Consider the following 19468-nt stretch of genomic DNA (forward strand, 5'->3'; position numbering starts at 1 on the left):
AGCAGTCCATCGAAATCGCACCCAAAACAGTCCATCGAAAATCGCCCCAAAAGCGATCCATCAAACCGCTCTCCGCTGTTCCCGAAACAGACCGGACCGGCGCAGTCCCTCCGGGGTTACATCGATGGTTAGCACATGTTGCCCACAGGACACTTCCCGCTTCCCAGATCACAGAAAGGTTCCTCACCCATCCGATCCTGAGTCTGGCAAAGCATCATCTCTCCCCCGACGAACCCGTCTCCATCCCCGCTCTCTCCACTCCCAAGCCCAATATTGTCCGTCACATACATGTCACGTGACAAAATTCCGTCATCTACCCCTCACGTGATTTGTTATCCGTTAGTTACCGGACATAGCCGATCCATATATCCATATACACACAGATCGCCCGCAACATCCGCGCTGATCAACGACCGCTCTGACGTACGCCGGGAAGCTTGGGGAGCTAGTCCGGCGGTATCTTGGAAAGGGTCATGTGCTTGGACGGGCAATTCGAGGATCGCAGAGTAAAAGGTCCGGATGGAGATGGATGGAAGGGAGGGGTTGGGGGATTCATTAAAGAGGGGGTCGTGGCCTTGGTTTTTTGGAAGGTGGTTGTTTTGTCTCATGCTTGAGGGCCGTTGTGCGAACCTTGGAAGTCCACGCGTGCGCTTGGCTGGTATTGTTACGTGAAGAGACATTCGATATCAGGGATAGGAAAGAGAGAAAGAGATAGGTTTGGAAGGGACTGAGACGCTTAAGAGTGAAAGCGTGGTTTGGGATTACGAAGGTTGGAACGACGGAATTCGACTACTTCCTATTCAAAATTCCCAACCCCTTTTCCAACGGAGTTGACTGGACCGGTTTTGAAGGTCGAAGACAGAGAGGAACATCTACAGACCAGATCGAGCATATTTTCTACGATTGACGGCTTGCGCAATCATTACTTCTCGCCCACCTCTGGGCATCATGGAGCTCCTCATCAGCACAGCAAGACACCTCCTCTCCTCTCCGCTCCTCCTCGTAGGCTCAATATTCGGCGCCCTCTTCCTATACGTAAGTTCCCCTTACCCATCCCATCATTCACTCTCTTAATCTCCTCATCCCAAACCCTCGACCCACCAAATCACTAACCCAAACAGCTCCTCCTCCTCTCCCTCTACCGCCTAACCCTCCACCCCCTCGCCCGCTACCCGGGCCCCCGCCTCGCCGCCCTCACAGACATCTACCTCGCCTACCACGCCTACCGCGGGGACCGCCACCTATGCTACCACGCGGCGCACCAAAAGTACGGGCCCGTCGTGCGCATCGGCCCCAACAGCCTTAGCTTCAACACCTCCTCCGCCCTCAAGACCATCTACATGCCTAGAGCGAATGTGCGCAAAGCAGACTTTTATACCGCTTTCCCGGCCAACAAGCACACGTACAATGTCCACAGCAGCATCGACAAGATGGCGCACGCGCGGAAGCGCCGGGTGCTGTCCCACGCCTTCTCCGACGCAGCCATCAAGTCCCTTGAGAAATACATTTTGGCAAACGTGCGCACGGGATGCCGTCTCCTGGGCGAGAAGAAGTCGGATAGGAAGATGATTACGGAGGGGAGGAGGGAAGACGAGAAGAAGAAGACTACTGCTGGAGGGGATGGGGACGATGAGGAGGGGTGGGCGGATGTGTGGAATGCGGCGAATTGGGCGAATTGGCTCGTGTTTGATATCATGGGGGATTTGGTGTTTGGCAAGGCGTTTGGCATGTTGGAGGGTCCGGCGAATCGGTTCGCGGTCGAGTTGGTGGGGAATGCGGCGCATAGGCATTTGATTGTGAGTTCTTCTTCTTTTCCATACTCCTCATCTATACCGCCCCTAGCGCTCCTTTTCTCCAACCCGTATCTCCTTCTCCTATAGACAACCCCGTGTATACATACTAATTTTACAGTGCGGCACATACCTCCCCCTCCACACGCTCCACCTCGACAAACTCCTCTTCCACCACATCGCCTCGCAACGCGCGCAATACATGGCCTACTCCAAATCGCAAGCCCTCGAACGCACCCGCCTGGGTCTCGACGTCGACCGCAGGGACTTCTTCTACCACCTCCTGCAAGCGCGCGACCCAGAAACCGGCGCGGGCTTCTCCATGAACGAACTCTGGGGCGAATCCAACCTCCTCATCATCGCCGGCTCCGACACCACCTCCACCGCCCTCGCAGGAACACTCTTCTACCTCGTGCACAACGCCGGCGTCCTGCGCCGCCTGACGGCCGAAATCCGCAACGCGTTCGACGATGTCGAGGAGATTGTGTCCGGGCCCAAATTATCCAATTGCGTCTTCCTCCGCGCTTGCATCGACGAGACGCTCCGCATGTCCCCCCCCGTCGCGGGCGCCCTGCCGCGCCGCGTGCTCCCCGGCGGTATAACCATAGATGGGCACTTTATCCCCGAGGGCATCGACGTCGGCGTCCCGCACTACAGCATCCACCACAACGCGTTGTACTACCCGGACCCGGACGCCTACCGCCCGGAGCGCTGGCTGCCGGATCCCGAATCCAATCCGTTGGTTTCGCACGTACAAGCTGCGCGAGAGGCGTTTTGCCCGTTTAGTATCGGTTTGAGGGGATGTATTGGGAAGGGGTTGGCGTATGTGGAGTTGAGTGTCGCCATTGCGAGGGTGCTTTACGAGTACGATGTTAGGCTTGCGCCGGGGACGAATTTGGGGGCTGGTGGGGAGGGGAGGGGCTGGATGAGGGGGAATCAGGGGGAGTTTCAGATTGTTGATGTTTTTGCTAGTAAGAAGGATGGGCCGCTGGTGCAGTTTCGGAGGAGGAGGGATGCAGAGGGGAAGGTGTAGGTAGTGGGTAGGTTGGTTGGAGAGGGGAAGGGGATCCGCTAGATGAAGGGACAGAGTCAAAGGAGAGAAGGCCAGGGGTTCTAATCAGCAAAGGAGGTAGGCAAAGATTGGGCAAGGAAGGAAAAGGAAGGGTGTCGACGGGATGCCTGTGAAGCCTCGCATGGACGAGCCACAAACTGCGCAGCGTAATGTTGATAATGAGGAAACGTGCAAATGGTCGCTGGGGTCCTACTATGAATAGGGTGAATCATATCAATAACAAAAATACTTAAGACAATGCACCCTTCTAGAACAAGGATCTGCAGGAGATGAAATTCAATCGTCGACATTTACCCATACCTGCACGACGGCACGCATCTTCCGAGGCGACCAGGCCGGATTCCAAGATTGTATTCTTTGCCAAAATCATTCGGCGTAGCATACAATGCATAGGTGTCATACCAAAATCTCAACACGGATACGAGCAATAACTACCTAGGGGCATACTCAAGTGTATTTTAATACCGTAAACTGACCACGAACCTGGAGATAGGAGTACCCCTCCCCAGCTACTCCTCCTTTGCCTGCACCTACAAGTGTGCACTCGCGTCCAAATCCTCACCACACGTCTCCTATCCACCTCCATTCACCCAGATGCACACGTCTCACTCCCAACCCTCAACATACTCAAAACCCGTTCCCTCTCCTTCCCCTCCTGCTCCCGGCACTGATCCAGCAGATCCAAAGTGCTCCTCCTCAACTGATACATGCTCCTCGAGGCGCCACAATCCCCCACTTCCTGGGACAAGAAGCTTGGAACACCGCTGACTCCAGTGGCCAGGCTAACCCTACTCAGCCCACTAACATTACGGCTATGCATCGAGCTGAAGCGACCGAGTTGTATTTCATCTCGGCCATTATCGCGCTGGCAATCGAACGAATGACGACGCGAACCCAGCGGTCCGACGTTGCTCTCCAGGGACTTTTGGAATCTGTCCAGCGCATTCAAATCTGGCTGGGACATGGTCGCAGAATCTCCGCTCTGGTCGGCATGAGCGGGAATGCAGTCCTTGTAGTAAATAGACCAGCGACCTGCCTGATCTTTAGAAGTAGCTCCGTCCGCTCTTCCGTCGAGCGCCAGATCAGGATCCAAGGGTAGTGGCCAGGGCGGACTGACATCAGTCCTCTTATCCGGCGTCCTGGGAGGAATGTATTTCCGATAATTCGTTACGCGAATGTGCCCATTAGCTTGATTCTCGTCGTCAGAATCCCTGGGACGATGACTTTTTCTTAGTTCTTCAGGGGGCCTCCACACATCTGGGAGGATTTCCAATTCTGGGAACTCCAAGGTGCCCCCAGCAGCAATTGAGGTACGATGGCCATGACCGTGACGCTGAAATTCGGTGCTCGGAGACGTGAAAACCCTCGAATAGTCTTTAAACAATGTCTTTGCGAAGGTCATAGACGCACTCTTGGTAACGCCCGCACTGTCAGGCTTCTTCCTCCGCTTCCTTCCTGCTGGTGGGGTAAAGAAATGACGACGTTTCTTGAGGTGCGGCTTTCCATATCCCGCATTCCCTTCCCCTTCCCCAGCATTGTCTTTCTCATCGGCGAACCATATTGCAGCTTCCAAGGCAAAATCACGACACTTCACCGAATCCGCCGGACCCGCGCTGCCGGTGCGCCCTTCACGTGTGTGAGAAGGGTAGCGGCCCCATGCGCCTAATGTATCAAAATCGTCTTTTTGGTTCTCAAACGCATGTCGTAACTCATTGATGTGAAGATCAAAAGCTGTCTTTGTCATCGGCACCCCAGTCGCAGGCCTGCAATCGACGTTCTCTGCTCCAACGGTGATAGGGGCGACGGGAGGTGGAACTGGATCAGAATCATGCTTGCTTGCGGGACGGGAGATGGTCGAACGAGTATTCATGCTGCCACTCCGTTCTCGGATCGGCCCCACTGCTCCTGGGTCCTTGTGGCCAGGTAGGAGAAATGCTGCTCTCTCCTCTTGGTAGGACTTGAATGCACGTTCCCAGACGGGATTTGCCTCCTTCTTCTCATTTCCCACCGCGTCTCTCTCTTTCTGAAAGCTCACCATTGTCTTGATGGCCCGTTGTTCTCGGGCATTCTGCGACGGAGGGTCATGGGAGGCCCCATCCGTGCCGACGTCTGCTTCTTTGAGATTCCCAGTGCTTTGGCTTCTTCGGCTCTTGCGGGGACGAAGCACGTTCATTACTGAGACGGCCGGGAGGGACCTTTTCCGCGACGTGGTTGGACTGAGCACTTCCCTGAACCTAGTCTTCTTTGCGACGCCAAAACTATGGGTCTTCGCAGACTCGGATTGTGTTGGGCGGACTATATGTCTCTGATCTGCAGTATGTGGATCTGCAGCATCGACCTTTTGCGTTCGTTTGTGATTCTCGTTATGCCTAGCTGGACGAACCGGAGGATATTTTGTAGGGTTAGAAGCCATATGGTTAGTGGGGTCATCATCCCGGGCACGCGCTGATAAATTGGCACCGGAGCCATCCCGACTATCCAGCGGACTGTGGGGTCGGCTGGAGTATAAGGAAGAACCATCTCGTTGATGGTGAGACCCGACCACCTTACCCCATTTAGTAGGCACCTGTAAGCTTGAAAAACCAGAACTAGAGCCCTGGCGGTCGCCTTTAGGGTGCTTAATGGTAGTCAAATCGTGGTTCTCCTCCGAAGTAGAGTGGCGTAATGATAACTGTTCTTGAGGGTCGGATTGGTCTTCTCCGGAACGCAGAGACCCGAAGCGGAGATGATGAGAAATGCGCATGCTGTGCAGGTGCAACGACTCACGGGAAGCCTCAATTTTGCGTGTCCATAAAGAAGCATTCTGATTTTCAATAGGTGCGGGAGAGGCATCGACTTGCTTACTGCGATTCTGCACTTTCGCCTGTAGCTCAACGGCCGTGTGGGGGTAGTCCGTGACTCCTGGGGCGTCAATCTCTGACCAAGAGCGGAAGCCCAGTCTGAGTGAGGCGTTGAGCGGAGCAGACCCGAAAGGATCATACGTGGTAGATATAGGGATGTGCAGGTTCTTGTGCAGCGATTCAGCCCAAGAAACATCTTCTGGATCAGTGTTGGCAAAACTGGAAAGTCGTGGAGACACGCGTGGCGTGGGCGTAGGAGTCGTGATAGAGGTGGACGACGGCGATTTTCCCAGCTTCCGTTTCGACTGTGAGGAAAGGCGCAGGCTAGGACTGAGACGTCCTGGCGTGAAATGTTGTGTATCAGACGAGGAAAGTTGGTAAGGGAACTTGCCGCGACCTGCCGGTGGAGGGTGGGGGCTTTTGGTAGAACCAGGTGTTCCCTTGCTGAAAGATATTAGCATACATAACAATGAGAAAAAAGACCTGAAAGCTCACTGTGAAGATGGTGTCCACAGAATGCTATGCACACTCGGCCTCTTGGAGGGTGTACTTCTTACTTGCGGCTGGACGTCATCGAGGACTTCGGCGTCAGGATCATAACCTCCCTCTTCTGGGGGACCATGGCTGAGCAGGTTGTTCCTGATGTCCGAGCCTGTGATATTGACTTGGAGATTTTGGCGAGCTGGACTTCTTACGACAGTCTGAAGCTCATGAGACGCAATAGCATGTTCCGAGACCTTGTTCTTAAGCCTCAACCCAGCCGCATTTCGAGAGCTCTTCCCCTTGAGCAGATTCCGAACACTTGTAATTGGTCGTAGTCTCGGCAAAGACGGACGGAATACATATGAGGCTCTCGGCTTCACGCCGGAGGAAGTTGGGAAGACAGAGAGGAGCTCACGGCGTCGGTGTTCTTCACTTGGCGCAATCGTGTTACGGGAGTCCGGTGTCTCCACGAGGAGCAACAAAGTCTGTCCACCTGGAGCAGCGGGATCCGCTGGACGTGGCTTCTGGATCACGCGTGGAGGAACGGCGGGGGAACCGTCATCGTCGACATCTGGGCGGAAGCAGTCCTTGTTCTTCGGGCAGACGTCAGGGGCCATTTCCTGCGGTTGACATGCATCCGTGCCGTCTATTGGTTTCCCGTATCAGAATGGTCCGCTGTGGAACCTCGTAGAGACTTGCAATTGCTATTCCCCTTTAGCCTCGAGTCGTTTTGGGAAGAGGTGGTTGGGATGGGGAGATGAAGTGGGTAGTCTACGAGGATCCGCCGCCGCCTCGGGGAGATGCCAGGCGCCCGTGGTGCATCCTAGTGGAGGAGGAGCAAGTGAATTCAAGAATGAAGGAAGGAGCAAAGTCCGACAGTGCCAGAAGGTGGGGGAAGGAGCACCTCGCCACTCAGGAGAAGTCACGTGCCGTGGATATTCTCTGGCCGTTGAAGGTGGTGTGAAAGGCGCAGCCAGCTCCTCACGGAATCAAATGCAGCACTCGAGGCTAGCTCATCATCTTCTGTCCACTAGCATCCTCAGCATACAGCCCTTCGCTCTGCACCCAAGCGGCCACTCCCTCCGTACACAACCTCCTTACCAGCTCCCAATCCTCCTCTTTCGCGGCTCGACGTACTCTAGTTGAACTGATTCCAATTCCTTCCTCGGCAGGCACCATGTCGATTCGATGCGCCCAAGCCTTCTTGAATCCTTCCTCTTCGAGTTTGCCGTCTTTTAGTTCTTGAAGATACTTGTGCTGATCTTCTACTGTGCCAAACGCCGTCGACGATGCATCATTGGCGTCGTAGGGTCGCTGTGTGACGCGCAGTTTGTGACCGGCTTCGAAGAAAGGGGTGAGGGCGGAGAGAGGCGGGTTATAGTTCTGATAATACTTTGGATTGCAGAAGCGAATGAGAGTATCGTATCCAACAAGATGCACATGTACGGGATTCGAGGGGTATGCAGGAGGCGAGGAATGTGCAATAGCCGTCGATTTGTCCGTATAGTAGGGTTCCTTGGTGAGGCCGATATCAATCGAGATGTTCCCAGCTTCTTCGGTATGCGCATTCCCGGACTCTAATTTCAACTGTGCCTTTTCCTTTAAAGCCTCTGACAGGTCCTCTGCGAGCAGTGTCATCAACACCATCCGCTGCTCGAAGCTCGCCGGGCTAGGCGCCTTGTCCGCATTGTGTGTGCTGAAGAGGAGCAGTAACCTAAATGGCCGCTCATCAGAAGCTGCAGGGTGCCTTATCGCAGAAGTGGCCAGCGCCAGATGCGCTTTGGAAGGCGGGTTGAAGGACGAATCAAGAATATACAGCGTCTTTGGCGGGGCTGATGTTGGGTTGATGGTTCGGACGATACGGAATTTGGACGAGGAGTGCGTGAAGGCTTGTAATATTGATCTGTACTCGGGAAGAAGGGATCGGGCTTGCGTTATTCTGGATGCCATGTCGTCCATTATGGGCGGTTCAGTGTCGTGTCGGATGCTCGAGGTTGATAGCTGCTGGATGAGGAGCATATGTCAGCGCACGGTCCAGGGAGTAAACAACGATCTCACTACGAGGCGGTTCTGAGATAAGAGTTAACCATTTTCAACAGTCTTTTGAATGCCTACTATTTGCTTTGCACTCTCTAAGTATTGAGAGTCCCTAGCGACGATTCACTCAGGACCTCGAATTCCGGACGATCACTATGTTCGTCGTCCGAACTCCCTCCAGATGTCCTTGAACCGTGAAGCTGGTCTGTGCAGAAAGAACAACTCAACCAACTCCAACCCACCACAGCTTCATGACTATGACTGCTTCTATCAGCCCCTCGTTTGGCTCCAGAAAGAAAGAGATAGCGAGTCGTCGGATATTTGAATCTATGTCACACGACACGTGGACAAGGCACAAGTTCCTCCACCAGGCTCGGCTCGAACGGGTACCAGTCATCGAACATTCACCCGCATTCGACATATCATGCAGCTAGAGCTAGGAATATCAGAGCCGCTTCCCACCATCCCGGGTCAGCTCTACATATCTTCCTTCCATTACCAGGATACTAACTGGCGATAACACCTTGTTGTCTTGCTACTCCACCAACCTTGAACCCCTACTCCCCCAACTCGTCCACCAGCTCTACCACACCACAACCCCCAACCACAACAATTTACCTACTTGCCTCCCCTTCTACACTCCTTTCCCGCCCTCTCCCAACCCTCCGGTGAGCCCTCCTCGCAAAGCAACCACTCACCTCCCCCTCCGCTGCTCCTCCCCACCCCTACAACCAATAACAGCCCGCTACGTTGAGCTCCCCCGGCCCAACCGCACTCTACCATGCAAAGCCACCTAGGGCACCGCAGAGACGCAGTTCGGGCCCAAAACAAGACTCAACGGCTAACGGATCGGTGCTTTAAATACTTCGATCCCCCAAATTCCACCTTCTCCCATGGGTGGTGTTTTGTACAGATTCGCGTTTTACATGCCTTTGAGATGAGCACTTGAGATATGGCGGACGCTACACCCGTGCAAGCTGCTGCTGGGGCCGTGGTTCCCGTATCAGCAGCGCCTCTGAATGCGGTGGCGGTCCCGACAACGTTTAGGGAGCGATTGGGGCAGTTTCGGATTCTGGAGGAGAGGCGGTTGGAGCTTATTGAGGTAAGGTTTCACCCGTGGTGGACTGGGGCATATACACATTCCACTTATACTGAGCCTACTGACGCGGTACCAGGAACTCCTCGACAAGCTCGAAAAGACAGAAGCAAAGCTCGCCCAGACCGAGCTAGACCTACAATCCGAACAAAATGTCCGCCGGACGCTGCAGGCCGAAGTGGTGGAAGCGAAGGAGAGGGAGAGCAGTTTGGCCCAGAAGCAGGTTGGTTCCACTTCCAACACCGCATTCAAGAATCCAACCTAGATTACTGACATTCTCTAGGCACGACGGCCCTTCGCCCTCGTCCTCATCGACGCCGACGCAGAAGGCTTCACGGTACTTCTCCCCCTCCCCCTCCTCCTTCCCCCTTCCCCCTCCCCCTTTCCCAACCATCCAACCCCCAGACCCCTAACTCACACCTCTCTTCCTCCTCCCAGTTCCAAGACAAATACCTCACCAAACGCACCGCGGGCGGCGAATCCCTCGCCGACGACCTCCTCATCCGCACGCGCGAACTCCTCCGGCCCCTCTACCCCTCCGACGCAGACACCCTCGACATCCTCATCCGCATCTACTCGAACCTCGAATCCCTCGCCAACACGCTCGTCCGCGACTCCAAACTGCGCAACCTCGGCCAGCTGCGCGCCGCCTCGACGGGTTTCTGCGGGCGCATCGCAGGCTTCGACTGGATCGACGTCGGCGTCGCCAAGGATGGGATTAGTACCCGAAAGGTCAAGGAGAATGTAGCTCTTTTCGCGCCGAATTGCCATCTGAGGCATCTGTTCCTCGCGCTGGATAATAAAGCGATGAGTCCGGCGTTTTTGACCGCGTTGCCGTTGCGGAACGGTCTGGCGAGTTTGACCCTGATTGAGAGTGCGCCGCTGCCGCCTGCCATATCGTCGCTGCCGGATCTCAGGACGGCGAAGTTGAGCTCCATTTTTGCGCCGCTGCCGTTGCCGAAGTCGCCTCGATCTAGAGGCAGGGGTGTTACGAGTGGGGGGTCGGGGCATCAGTTGCAGCTTACGCAGCAGGAGGATCCGGATGGGGGGAGTACGTGGTTGGTCATTCGGCCCGAGAGGAGTAAGAGTCAGGGGGTTGGTGGGTTTGGGAGTAGAGGGAGGAGAGGGGGGAGTGATGATGAGGATAGCAGTTTGAGTATTAGTATTGGGCCGGATAATACGGTGAGTGTGGATAGTGGGAGGCGGAGGAGGGTGGTGGGGTAGAAAGACTCATATATGTACAGTGGAGCAAAAAGATTGGGCTGGTAGTGTGATCGAATGGTAGAGAAAGGATTGGAGCAGATCGAGAAAAGGATCAAATGAAATTGCATTGGTTTTGGGTATAAAATGGGTCTACTTAGAAATAGCATGGCAGGCAAAAGCATATACTTACTACGTTCCACTCTCGACTCTGTTACCGGATATCCCTATAAATGCAACCCAAGAATCTAAACAAGAAACCTCAAATATATGTTCTTCCAGTGTAGACCCTAACATGGAAGCGAAGCAAAACAGCAATATTAACGCCCCATGAAGAGTGCCCCAACCTGCCCAACCAAGCACCTCATGAATATCAACATTTCAACAACGACAATACATATACAAAACACACACACCTGGCCCAGCCCAAAGCCCGCCTGGAAGGCTACCGCAGGCTTACCTCCGCTTCGTATCCCCATCACTCTCAATCCTCTGCCCCTCCCAATCCACCACCAAATCCACCTGCTTCACCGGATGCAACAACACTCCCGGAAGACACATTCTCCCCTCTCCGGCCATCTCCTCCTCCTCCCCGCCATCATTATCAACCTTGTACCCCAACCACCGCTTCCACAGATTCGGTGCAAAGCCCGCATGGTAATACCACGTGGTGCCGAGGAAATTATGCTGGCGCTCGTCGCTGAATACACTGAGACGCGATCCACCGCTGGCTCCGTTACGTCCGTTGTTGAAGATGGCGGCGAGGTATTGCACGGGCCATTTGCGGTCGATGAAGACGGGGTGCGGTGCGTACACGGCTTTGAGGCCGTGGTGAAGCGCGACGCTGCCGGGGAACATTTCGCTGAACATGGTGTGGCGGTGGTAGGTGGTTTCGTTGTGCATGGTCATGAGGAGGCGGCGGGAGAGACGCGAGGCGGTGTTGATGGCGGTACGGCGGGGAGGGAGACCACGCGTGGTGTTGTAGCCTGTGACATCGCCGGCGAGGATCCAGTTCGTGTGGTCCGGGTCGAAGAGCGGGTTGAAGACGATGAGGTCGGCGGGCTCGCCTACACCCCATTCGTATTTATCTTCCGCATGGGTGGTGGGTGGTTTAAGTGAGGGGTCCAGCTCGATTTCTGGGTAGTCGAGTGGTGGCTCCGGGCCCCAGATGGGCTTTTCAGGCTTCTGCGTCTCGGGCTCGGGCATGTTGGGGTTCGGAGGAAGATGCGAGGACCACTTGTTGGCGGCGCTGTTGGTACCATGTTCGGTCTGTACGCGCACCATCTGAGAAAAATCCTCCCACGAGCCGTGTATGGCGGGAACGTAGAAGCGCGCACTGCGCTCCCACAACCCTTTGCGGGGCTGCTTGTCAGCCCACTTCCCGACTTGGTTGAAGAGGTGGTAGTAGTGTCCGGTGTAACGCACATCCATCTCCCAGTGCCAGAAGAAGTCGAACTCCGGATGTTGGTACGCAAAGTAGGTCACTGGCATGAAGGTGGACCGATAGGCACCATAGACAGGGAGTCCACGGTAGTTGGACTCTTCCAAGCCACCATAGATAAGGGACATCTGACGTTCCGACCAGAGGGTCCCCATACCTGCAAACTCTGGCGGCAAAGAGGCCGCTAGAACTTCTTGATAAACTTTCTCTGATGCCCATATCTGCTTGTCGTTGTCCTTGACATGGATGAGGAAGTGTACGACATACTCGCCGCCGGACTGGATGCTGAGTTCGGAAATCATTGCACGAAGGAAGAGCAAGTCCTCGTCATCATACTGATAGTCATGCCATGTTCGGATAAGGACGGCAGTGCGAGGAAGGAGGTTTTTATGTTGGGCCTTGGGCTGAGGTCGGACAGTGCCGTTCGTGTATTTCGGACCCTCGCTCTCCTTCCCACTTTCCGGAGGGGCCTCGGTTTGTTCCGCGCCCGGACCCTTCATAGCCATGATTTGGAAGAAGTGATTTCTTCCTTCCGGCAACGGTTTGAAACGGTCTCGATTCTTTTCGAGACACCGATCGAGTGCCTCACCCCATTTCACCTCGCGATAGTCCACCTCAGGGTACTCTTTCCAGACCTCCTCTGCGCCTTCCCGATCCCCTTCCATAGCTGCTCCTGTGCCACCATATTTCCTGCTATACCCAAGTCCATAGGGGCCTAACCGGCCAAAGCGCTCGAAGCACACATCGTTGCGAAGCCCGAACAGTTCATAGGATCCCATGACGTTTTCAGGCATACCTTTTGTTACTCCATTATATATGCGTAGTGGTGGTATCCGGATTGTGTCATTCGCATCCAGGTAACATGTCTCCACCGGCCCGTACTCATCCACATATTCGAAGTCCTTGTAGTCGGGGTATGGATTGAAAACGTCGGAAGGGGGTATTTTGACTCCATCGGTTCTCTTTTTCTTTAATGAGTCTTTATGCAGCTCCGCCGTCTCAGGCGAGTCAGGATCAATATCCTGCTTGGTTGGGTATTCCGGCACGTTCTCTTTCCTGCTCACAAGCGTCCGTATTCCCCCGTGGTATCTCTTTAGAAAGGGAAAACTCTCCCATACCGGAGGTGGTGGCGGAGGCTTATGCAGACCCAATTCCACACTCCGTATTGACGCCCAACTCGCCCTGACCAGAAACAAGATAAATAGTATTATAGTAGTCCCAACTGCTAGCCCCAGGTATCGAGTGAATGCGCGTGGGTTCCGGTAGCTATAGGCGCTCACGGTCGGCCTGAAGCCTGGTCTCCGCCGTGGAGAGGCATACGCGCCGGACGGGACTCGGGAGGAATATGGGGAGGCGGAGGGTGAGGATGTGGAGCTGTCGTTCTCGCTGTCATAGCGCTTCTCGTCGTAATCGTGATCTTCAACGTCGTACGAGGGAATTTCGTTATAGGGCTGCAACGTCCGCTTTGCTATTTGCAGCGGCCGGAAGCCAAGCATCGTGCTCATGTAAGGGCGGCGGGTCGTGTGCTATCGCATCTGCGCAAGGGATGTGACCAAATGAGCGGGTGTGCAACGTCTTCTGGAATGGTCAAGCGGCGATAAGATCACGATGGATAGCGATGAAGTACGAGAAGAGTTGGAGATCTGGAGCACAAGGATGAGGGAGCGGATAGACTGACAACGCTGTCGTCGAGCGGTGATGGATGTCGCATAGGTCAACGCCAAGACTAACAACATGGCCGCGGTTGTCCCGGCAGCGCTACCTTGCGCGCTAACCTAATCGACGTAACCTACCATCTCTCTTTCAACCTCATGAATTTCGATACGCTCAACTTCGTCTTGATGATTCCCAGATTCCACCGAGAACGAAATGCAATTGGTCCACGCCGCTTTCAAACACCACAGGTTCACCCAAGTTGGCTCGAAGGCCTCAATCTTTGATCTCCAATAACCGCTCGCCTCAGTGATTGAAAAGACACCTCCAGTGTCAAATCGGACGGTTTCAAGAAGTTGAGCCGACGGAGAACGGACTCATATGGGTTGACGTTATAGCACTCACCACCAAATGTAATAAGCCGGTGTTGTATCTGTGTCGGACTGCACATCGTTGCTGCTTCTAAGGCTTACCTGCACGGACAATTCGCCCTCTCCGGCTACATTATCAATTACAAAACCCTCAGTTCGCGGCGTTCCGTCCTTGCTTCCGCCCGTCTCACCGGAAGTGTTCGTCTTACTGCACATCTACCCTGTCCCTCTTGCTACTTAAAGGGCAGTGCGAGCTATACATCTTGGCAGCGTTCGCTGTCTTGAAAGCCAAGCTTGACTACGTATACAATAATGCCGACATCTTTCATGATATCCATTCCACGGCACAATACAGCATTCGGTTGCAGTGGATGTGCAGCTCTTCAATGTCGATGGGTTCCATCATTTCAAATCTCTTCCAGATATGCTTGATCGCAGTCGACCTTCGCTTACCCCAAATCCTGGATATCATTATTTCCAGGATACGGAATTCCAACCCCGTTGATCCTGCATGATTCGCTTTCTAGCCGCCCGCCCCCAACCATGCCTTTATTACTGTGTACTGTGTACATGGCAGATTCGATAATCCGCCCAATACAGTACCTAGGCTTCAGCCCCAGTCACAGCCGCAGGGCGTAATCGGGGGTAAATGCCAGCAGGGACAAGGTCCCTTTGCTTCGGATCCTTCACTTTGCGCTTACCACCATGTCCTGGTTAGTTTGGCGATCTTGCTGACGGATTCTTTGGCCACCCTTGGACTCGCGCCTATCTTTATGATGGTGACGGCCCCAGATTATGCTGCCTCATCCCAAAATCTGGCTTCACCCGTGACACTTGCTGGTTTTCCGTTGCCGTCGCACTTCGAACCCTCCTTCGATAACCCGTGGAAAACAGCAACGGATGCAGGTTATAATCGAATGACATGGCGCAGCCTTCGTGGAACGCAGAGACAGAATACTACGCTGGATCAGAGCCCAAAATGACCGACCAGACAACGGCAAGCTTAATCCAGCCCGTTACAATGTTGGAGCTAACATCATGTAGCCACCACACTCTACGCTACCGGAAGCCGTTCCCCCAACCCCGGTGGAAGACCGAGTCCCCAAGTACTATCATCAACCAGCAGACGACACTCCCAAATACGCCCCTGCCCACGCAGCCGCAGCCCCTATCCCAACCAGACAAAACCGCTTCCTGAGCTGGCCCTTCCTGCTCCTCTCCGCACTCCTAATCGCAGTCCTCTCCGGCCTAATAGGCGGTTTCATCGGCAAAGCAATAACAGAAAGCAAGCAAGACTCCAACCCGTCCGCACACATCTCCTCCTCCGCTCCCTCAAACACCTGTCCTACCAACACCACTTCCCCTCCCACGTCGAATAATACCACCACCACCACCATGCCCCTCCCCATAACCGACTGCCCCGCCGGCAACGGCAACCTCTTCCAATCCAACCTGACCAAAGTCTCCTACCGCAAGTACTGCAACGTCGACTGGCCCGGGGCCGACATGATCGGCTTCCTCGCCCTCTCCCTCTCCGACTGCATCGAAGCGTGCGACACGTGGAACGACAATCGCGCCCGGGGCACGCAGATGTGCTCCGGCGACGGCGACGGCCAGGCCAACTCGAGGGAATGCGTAGGCGCGGTCTTCGCACCGTATTGGGCGGTGAATCGGACGGCGGCGGTCGAGGCGGTGGGGAAGGCGGCGAATTGTTACTTGAAGAATCGGATTCAGGGGTATCCGGCGAATTCGAGGGAGAAGGATGGGGTCGAGATTGTGGGGTTGTGCTTGGAGGGGAAGTGTCCGAGGGATTGATGGGAATGGGGGTGGTGGGGATTGTATGAAGTGTGTGTTTGCTAGGGTGTATGTGTAGTTATGTGTTATTTCTATTTCATACCCATCAAGACTGCCTGGAGACTTCGTGGAGGCCGGGCGGGAATCATCAGTTTTCCACATGAGCGGATTTCCCGGCTTCTCACTTCTCTTGGACATATATAGGCTCTCATTGAATAATATCATTCAGACTAGACCTGCTAAATTGGGTATGTATGAATGTCATCCACGCCAGTCGTCCAGGTCTGATATGGATCCCGCGCAATTCTGTCCCATCGACCCATTCTTATGCATATTGCTCAATCCAGGAGTATCCGACCTTGAGCCTCCAAATTCTTCAGACTTGAAGACGTTAAAACGCAGCCCACCAGCGTCAGTAAGCGCGTCGCTCTCTTGTTGCGCTGTCCCGTATTCAGCCAAGGCCCTCATTCCTCCCTCTTGACCATTGTTTCCAACCCGCTTTCAGAATCGGCCCTTAGTAAGGAGATCCCCACATATCCGACTCGCATATCAACCATAACCATCCATCCGGAACCCCTCTCGATCCCTCACCAATCACACCTCAAACGGATACTCCGCCGTCCCATCGCCCCTATACTTCTCCCTCTTCACTCGCACGATACCATTCGCCCTGTCCCATTCGCGCTCCCTCCTCACATCCTCCGGATCATCCATATCGAAGACGCCCCAATCATCACCATTTGTGCGCTGTGCCCTAGCACTCTGGTCACTCTCGTTCCGCTCCCCCTTGTCCTCCGGTTCCTCCCACTCTCCATCAGGTAGAACTACCTCCCTCCTCGACATCCTACTCGAAGCATCATAAGTACCCCAGTACCCATTCTCATTCTCATTCCCCATCCTCATCCGCTTCCTAGGCCTCGCTTCCCCCTCACCATCCTCAAACTCTCTAACCCGTCTCCCCGACCTAGTCGGCCTAGAACTAAACTCTTGCCTCGCATCCCTGTGATACGCGCGCCGCTCTCGCACACTCTCCGCTCGGTACTCAAACCCTGGGATATCGAGTCCGAATTCGTGGAATGTGGAAAGGAAGATGTCGCTCACGGTGCGCAGTGCGCGGTTGCGAGGTGAGTCTGAGAAGGCGCTGGGGAGAGGGAGTCCGAATTCGTCCGTGGCTGTGGAGTCGTTTGTGAAGGAGTTGGACATGTGGTCATTGTGCAGCGGGAACTGGTTGGGTGGGTGATGGTGGTGTGGGTGAGAGGAGTAGAAAGTGGAGGGCTGGTAGTCGCTGAAGTCGAAGATGGGGTTGTACATGGCGGAGGGATTGGTGAAGGAGGTGTCGTGCCAGCCCTCGCTCATGGTGTCAGGATCCGTTGGAAAGAAGGTGTTTGGGAGAGGGTCTGAGATGGCGGATCGGTCCGCGTGCGTATAAGCGCTCCTGTTGGAGCTTGGATGGTATCCGGAGCGCATTGCGTAGTTGGAGCGGCGCGGGAGTTGTGTGGTGAAGGTTGGGTTCCGCAGGGTCTCGCGGAACGGGTTAAGATGGAGGGTGGGTAGTTCGAAGGTGAAGGTGAAGTTGGAGGTGAGTGGCGAAAAGGAGAAAATCTGGCGTTGGGAGAAAGCGTTGTAGAATGCGTCCATTTTCCTTATCACATGTGCATCTGGTTGGGCTTGTGATGAAGGAATTGCGTAGACCTCAGTAAGTCGGGGCGGCGGATTAGGCCGCGAATTCGTGGTTGATGAGGGGATGAGGGCCGCAGAGGATCCGAGGTGCGGCGGGTAGCAGTTGTGAGCTTAAGAGGTGCCGCTGGATGTGTGGAGGTGTACCTGGGAGTACGGTGAAAGTTTGTGCGCTTTCATTTTCGGTGAGTGTATGTATGGAAGTGATTAGATGGAGTGATGGAGCGGAGCGCCACGGCCCACCTAACAACCAACCGAACGTGGGTAGCTCAATGACGTCGCCACCCGATGGTGCCGCAAATCCTACGTGCCAGCACAGAACCGCCACACAAATATTTACACCAACTATTTCCATCGCAGACACTTGCATGTGTCTTGCAAGTAGTCTGCTGTATCATTAGAATAAGATTTGGTGAGCAGATTGACGGTGTTGTCCATGTGATCGTCTCTGGAATGCGAATCAAGATAGTGTGGAGTGGATTTTTGTTAGCAGCCACAAACCAAGACAAATTTGATATAACACGATGCCTACACTGTACACAGTATTTGATGAGGGGAGATCATGATATATTGTTGTCACCTATATACCCGGAACCAGACACCCATGTGAGATCCTCGATAATCCTTTATATAGCCCTGCAGACAAAACCCAAATGACAGTGAAAACCGTAAACCATTAACCATATCCGTGTATCCCATCATGACTTATCCACTGTGTTGACTCGCATTTACTGGATAGCGATGCGCTTGCTCTCGAATGCCGGTGCCTTGGGTATACTGATTGACAGAACACCATTCCTCAACGAGGCAGAAACGTTCGCGATATCGATGCGCTCAGGGAACTGGAAGGTCCTCTCGAACGATCCTCGGACGCGCTCGGACAGCAACTCGCGGATCTCGGGTTCCTGGCGCTGAGCTGGGGCTTCCCACTCCGGTTGCTTCTGTACAGACGTTTCGGTGACGGTTGGCTCCTCCACTGCCTTCTCCTTACCCTTGGGCTCGGCTGTTGTGGGGTTGGAGATGGTGGATGAGGTCTCAGCTCCGAGGTCTTCGAAGTCGTCCTCGACGGTGGGTTGGTAGGAGTGGCGACTCTCTGTATCACTATCTGCTGCGGTCTCGACGTGAGGTGATGAGGCTTCCTCGTTTAGTGTGACGCCGTCCATCTTGTCGGTCTCGGGTTCCGCAGGCTGAGGCTCGGCGATGGGTTGCTGGTGCCGCTTTTCAGTGTCGCCACTGACCTTCAGAGTGTGTTCATCAGTGACCTCGATGGAAATGTTCTCCTGCTCGAATCCAGGGACGTCGCCTTCGACTTCATAGCGCTCCTTCTGCTCCTTGACATCGAACCGGGCGCGGAAAGCTCGCTTCCTCTGCTGGCGTTGCTGGTGTGCTGCCCGACGAGCCTCACGGTCGAGCTCGCTAATCAAGCCATCGATCTGGCTGAGGAACGGGATTAAGGATGGTACAGAGGGGCGAACAACATGGCGCGGTCGGGATGGGCCGCATCCGAAGGGTCCACATTGCTCATATGCTGGCGCAAAGCGGGGTGTAAGGAAGAATGCCATTATCGGTAGGTTTGAGAGTTGTTGGTTGCGAAGATGGAGTGATGGTCGGCTCGTTAAAGGGGTTGTGGCTTGAGAGCAGTGAGAAATCTGGATAGTGATCGTTCTTTGGAGTTGATGGAGGCAACGAAGCCGGCGAGAAGGGATTTTATAGACATTGTTGTGTGGCGGTTAGGCATCCGTTTGCACACGCGTCCTGATTCATAATACAGATTCGGTAATACAGAGATGCTTCTAGGTGGTGCGCGCAGTGTCGAGATGATTCGTATACAGGCTGGCAACCTACACAGTAGGCGGAGGTTTGTAAAGAGTTCTCGAACATGCTAGAAGATCCTAGCAGATGCGGCGGACGCTAACCCATTTAGGCAAGACAGAGTGTGCTAATCCGATCGATTACGCTAAGCCGTTTTCGGTTGCTCAACACCAAATATTCAAACAAAGCCAAAGAGGTACTG

At 54.4% G+C, this 19468-nt stretch overlaps 9 protein-coding genes across 9 annotated transcripts; 3 read left to right on the plus strand and 6 right to left on the minus strand.

The window, feature by feature from the left end:
- Positions 1-638: 638 nt before the first annotated feature.
- Positions 639-2865, plus strand: EI97DRAFT_475833 (benzoate 4-monooxygenase cytochrome-like protein P450). The gene is made up of 3 exons (XM_033801929.1): positions 639-1035; positions 1122-1796; positions 1912-2865. Exons 1-3 carry the CDS (start codon positions 949-951, stop codon positions 2821-2823), a joined length of 1674 nt encoding a protein of 557 aa, XP_033652773.1. The 5' UTR covers positions 639-948; the 3' UTR covers positions 2824-2865.
- On the minus strand, positions 2866-3300 carry EI97DRAFT_81854 (uncharacterized protein). Its single transcript, XM_033803109.1, has one exon. It carries the CDS (start codon positions 3150-3152, stop codon positions 2904-2906), a length of 249 nt encoding a protein of 82 aa, XP_033652774.1. The 5' UTR covers positions 3153-3300; the 3' UTR covers positions 2866-2903.
- EI97DRAFT_81866 (uncharacterized protein) lies at positions 3301-6997 on the minus strand. Its single transcript, XM_033803111.1, has 2 exons — positions 6198-6997; positions 3301-6146 (listed from the first exon to the last, which is right to left on the minus strand). Exons 1-2 carry the CDS (start codon positions 6800-6802, stop codon positions 3449-3451), a joined length of 3303 nt encoding a protein of 1100 aa, XP_033652775.1. The 5' UTR covers positions 6803-6997; the 3' UTR covers positions 3301-3448.
- A 196-nt stretch (positions 6998-7193) lies between these two features.
- EI97DRAFT_379734 (Nucleotidylyl transferase) lies at positions 7194-8135 on the minus strand (the record flags this gene model as incomplete). Its single annotated transcript, XM_033795727.1, has 1 exon — positions 7194-8135. The coding sequence occupies one exon, from the start codon at positions 8133-8135 to the stop codon at positions 7194-7196; it is 942 nt and encodes a 313-aa protein (XP_033652776.1).
- A 780-nt stretch (positions 8136-8915) lies between these two features.
- EI97DRAFT_81859 (uncharacterized protein) lies at positions 8916-10758 on the plus strand. The gene is made up of 4 exons (XM_033803110.1): positions 8916-9324; positions 9398-9541; positions 9602-9655; positions 9757-10758. The coding sequence occupies exons 1-4, from the start codon at positions 9175-9177 to the stop codon at positions 10540-10542; spliced, it is 1134 nt and encodes a 377-aa protein (XP_033652777.1). The 5' UTR covers positions 8916-9174; the 3' UTR covers positions 10543-10758.
- On the minus strand, positions 10648-13647 carry EI97DRAFT_434466 (uncharacterized protein). Its single transcript, XM_033798633.1, has one exon. It carries the CDS (start codon positions 13453-13455, stop codon positions 10975-10977), a length of 2481 nt encoding a protein of 826 aa, XP_033652778.1. The 5' UTR covers positions 13456-13647; the 3' UTR covers positions 10648-10974.
- Positions 13648-14528: 881 nt separating this feature from the next.
- On the plus strand, positions 14529-16018 carry EI97DRAFT_434467 (uncharacterized protein). The gene is made up of 2 exons (XM_033798634.1): positions 14529-14980; positions 15028-16018. Exons 1-2 carry the CDS (start codon positions 14906-14908, stop codon positions 15796-15798), a joined length of 846 nt encoding a protein of 281 aa, XP_033652779.1. The 5' UTR covers positions 14529-14905; the 3' UTR covers positions 15799-16018.
- On the minus strand, positions 15979-17668 carry EI97DRAFT_434468 (uncharacterized protein). Its single transcript, XM_033798635.1, has one exon. The coding sequence runs from the start codon at positions 17413-17415 to the stop codon at positions 16372-16374; it is 1044 nt and encodes a 347-aa protein (XP_033652780.1). The 5' UTR covers positions 17416-17668; the 3' UTR covers positions 15979-16371.
- A 339-nt stretch (positions 17669-18007) lies between these two features.
- EI97DRAFT_434470 (HSP20-like chaperone) lies at positions 18008-19302 on the minus strand. Its single transcript, XM_033798636.1, has one exon. It carries the CDS (start codon positions 19014-19016, stop codon positions 18183-18185), a length of 834 nt encoding a protein of 277 aa, XP_033652781.1. The 5' UTR covers positions 19017-19302; the 3' UTR covers positions 18008-18182.
- Positions 19303-19468: the final 166 nt, after the last annotated feature.

Source organism: Westerdykella ornata, assembly GCF_010094085.1.
Source record: "Westerdykella ornata strain CBS 379.55 unplaced genomic scaffold EI97scaffold_15, whole genome shotgun sequence".
NCBI lineage: Eukaryota > Fungi > Ascomycota > Dothideomycetes > Pleosporales > Sporormiaceae > Westerdykella > Westerdykella ornata.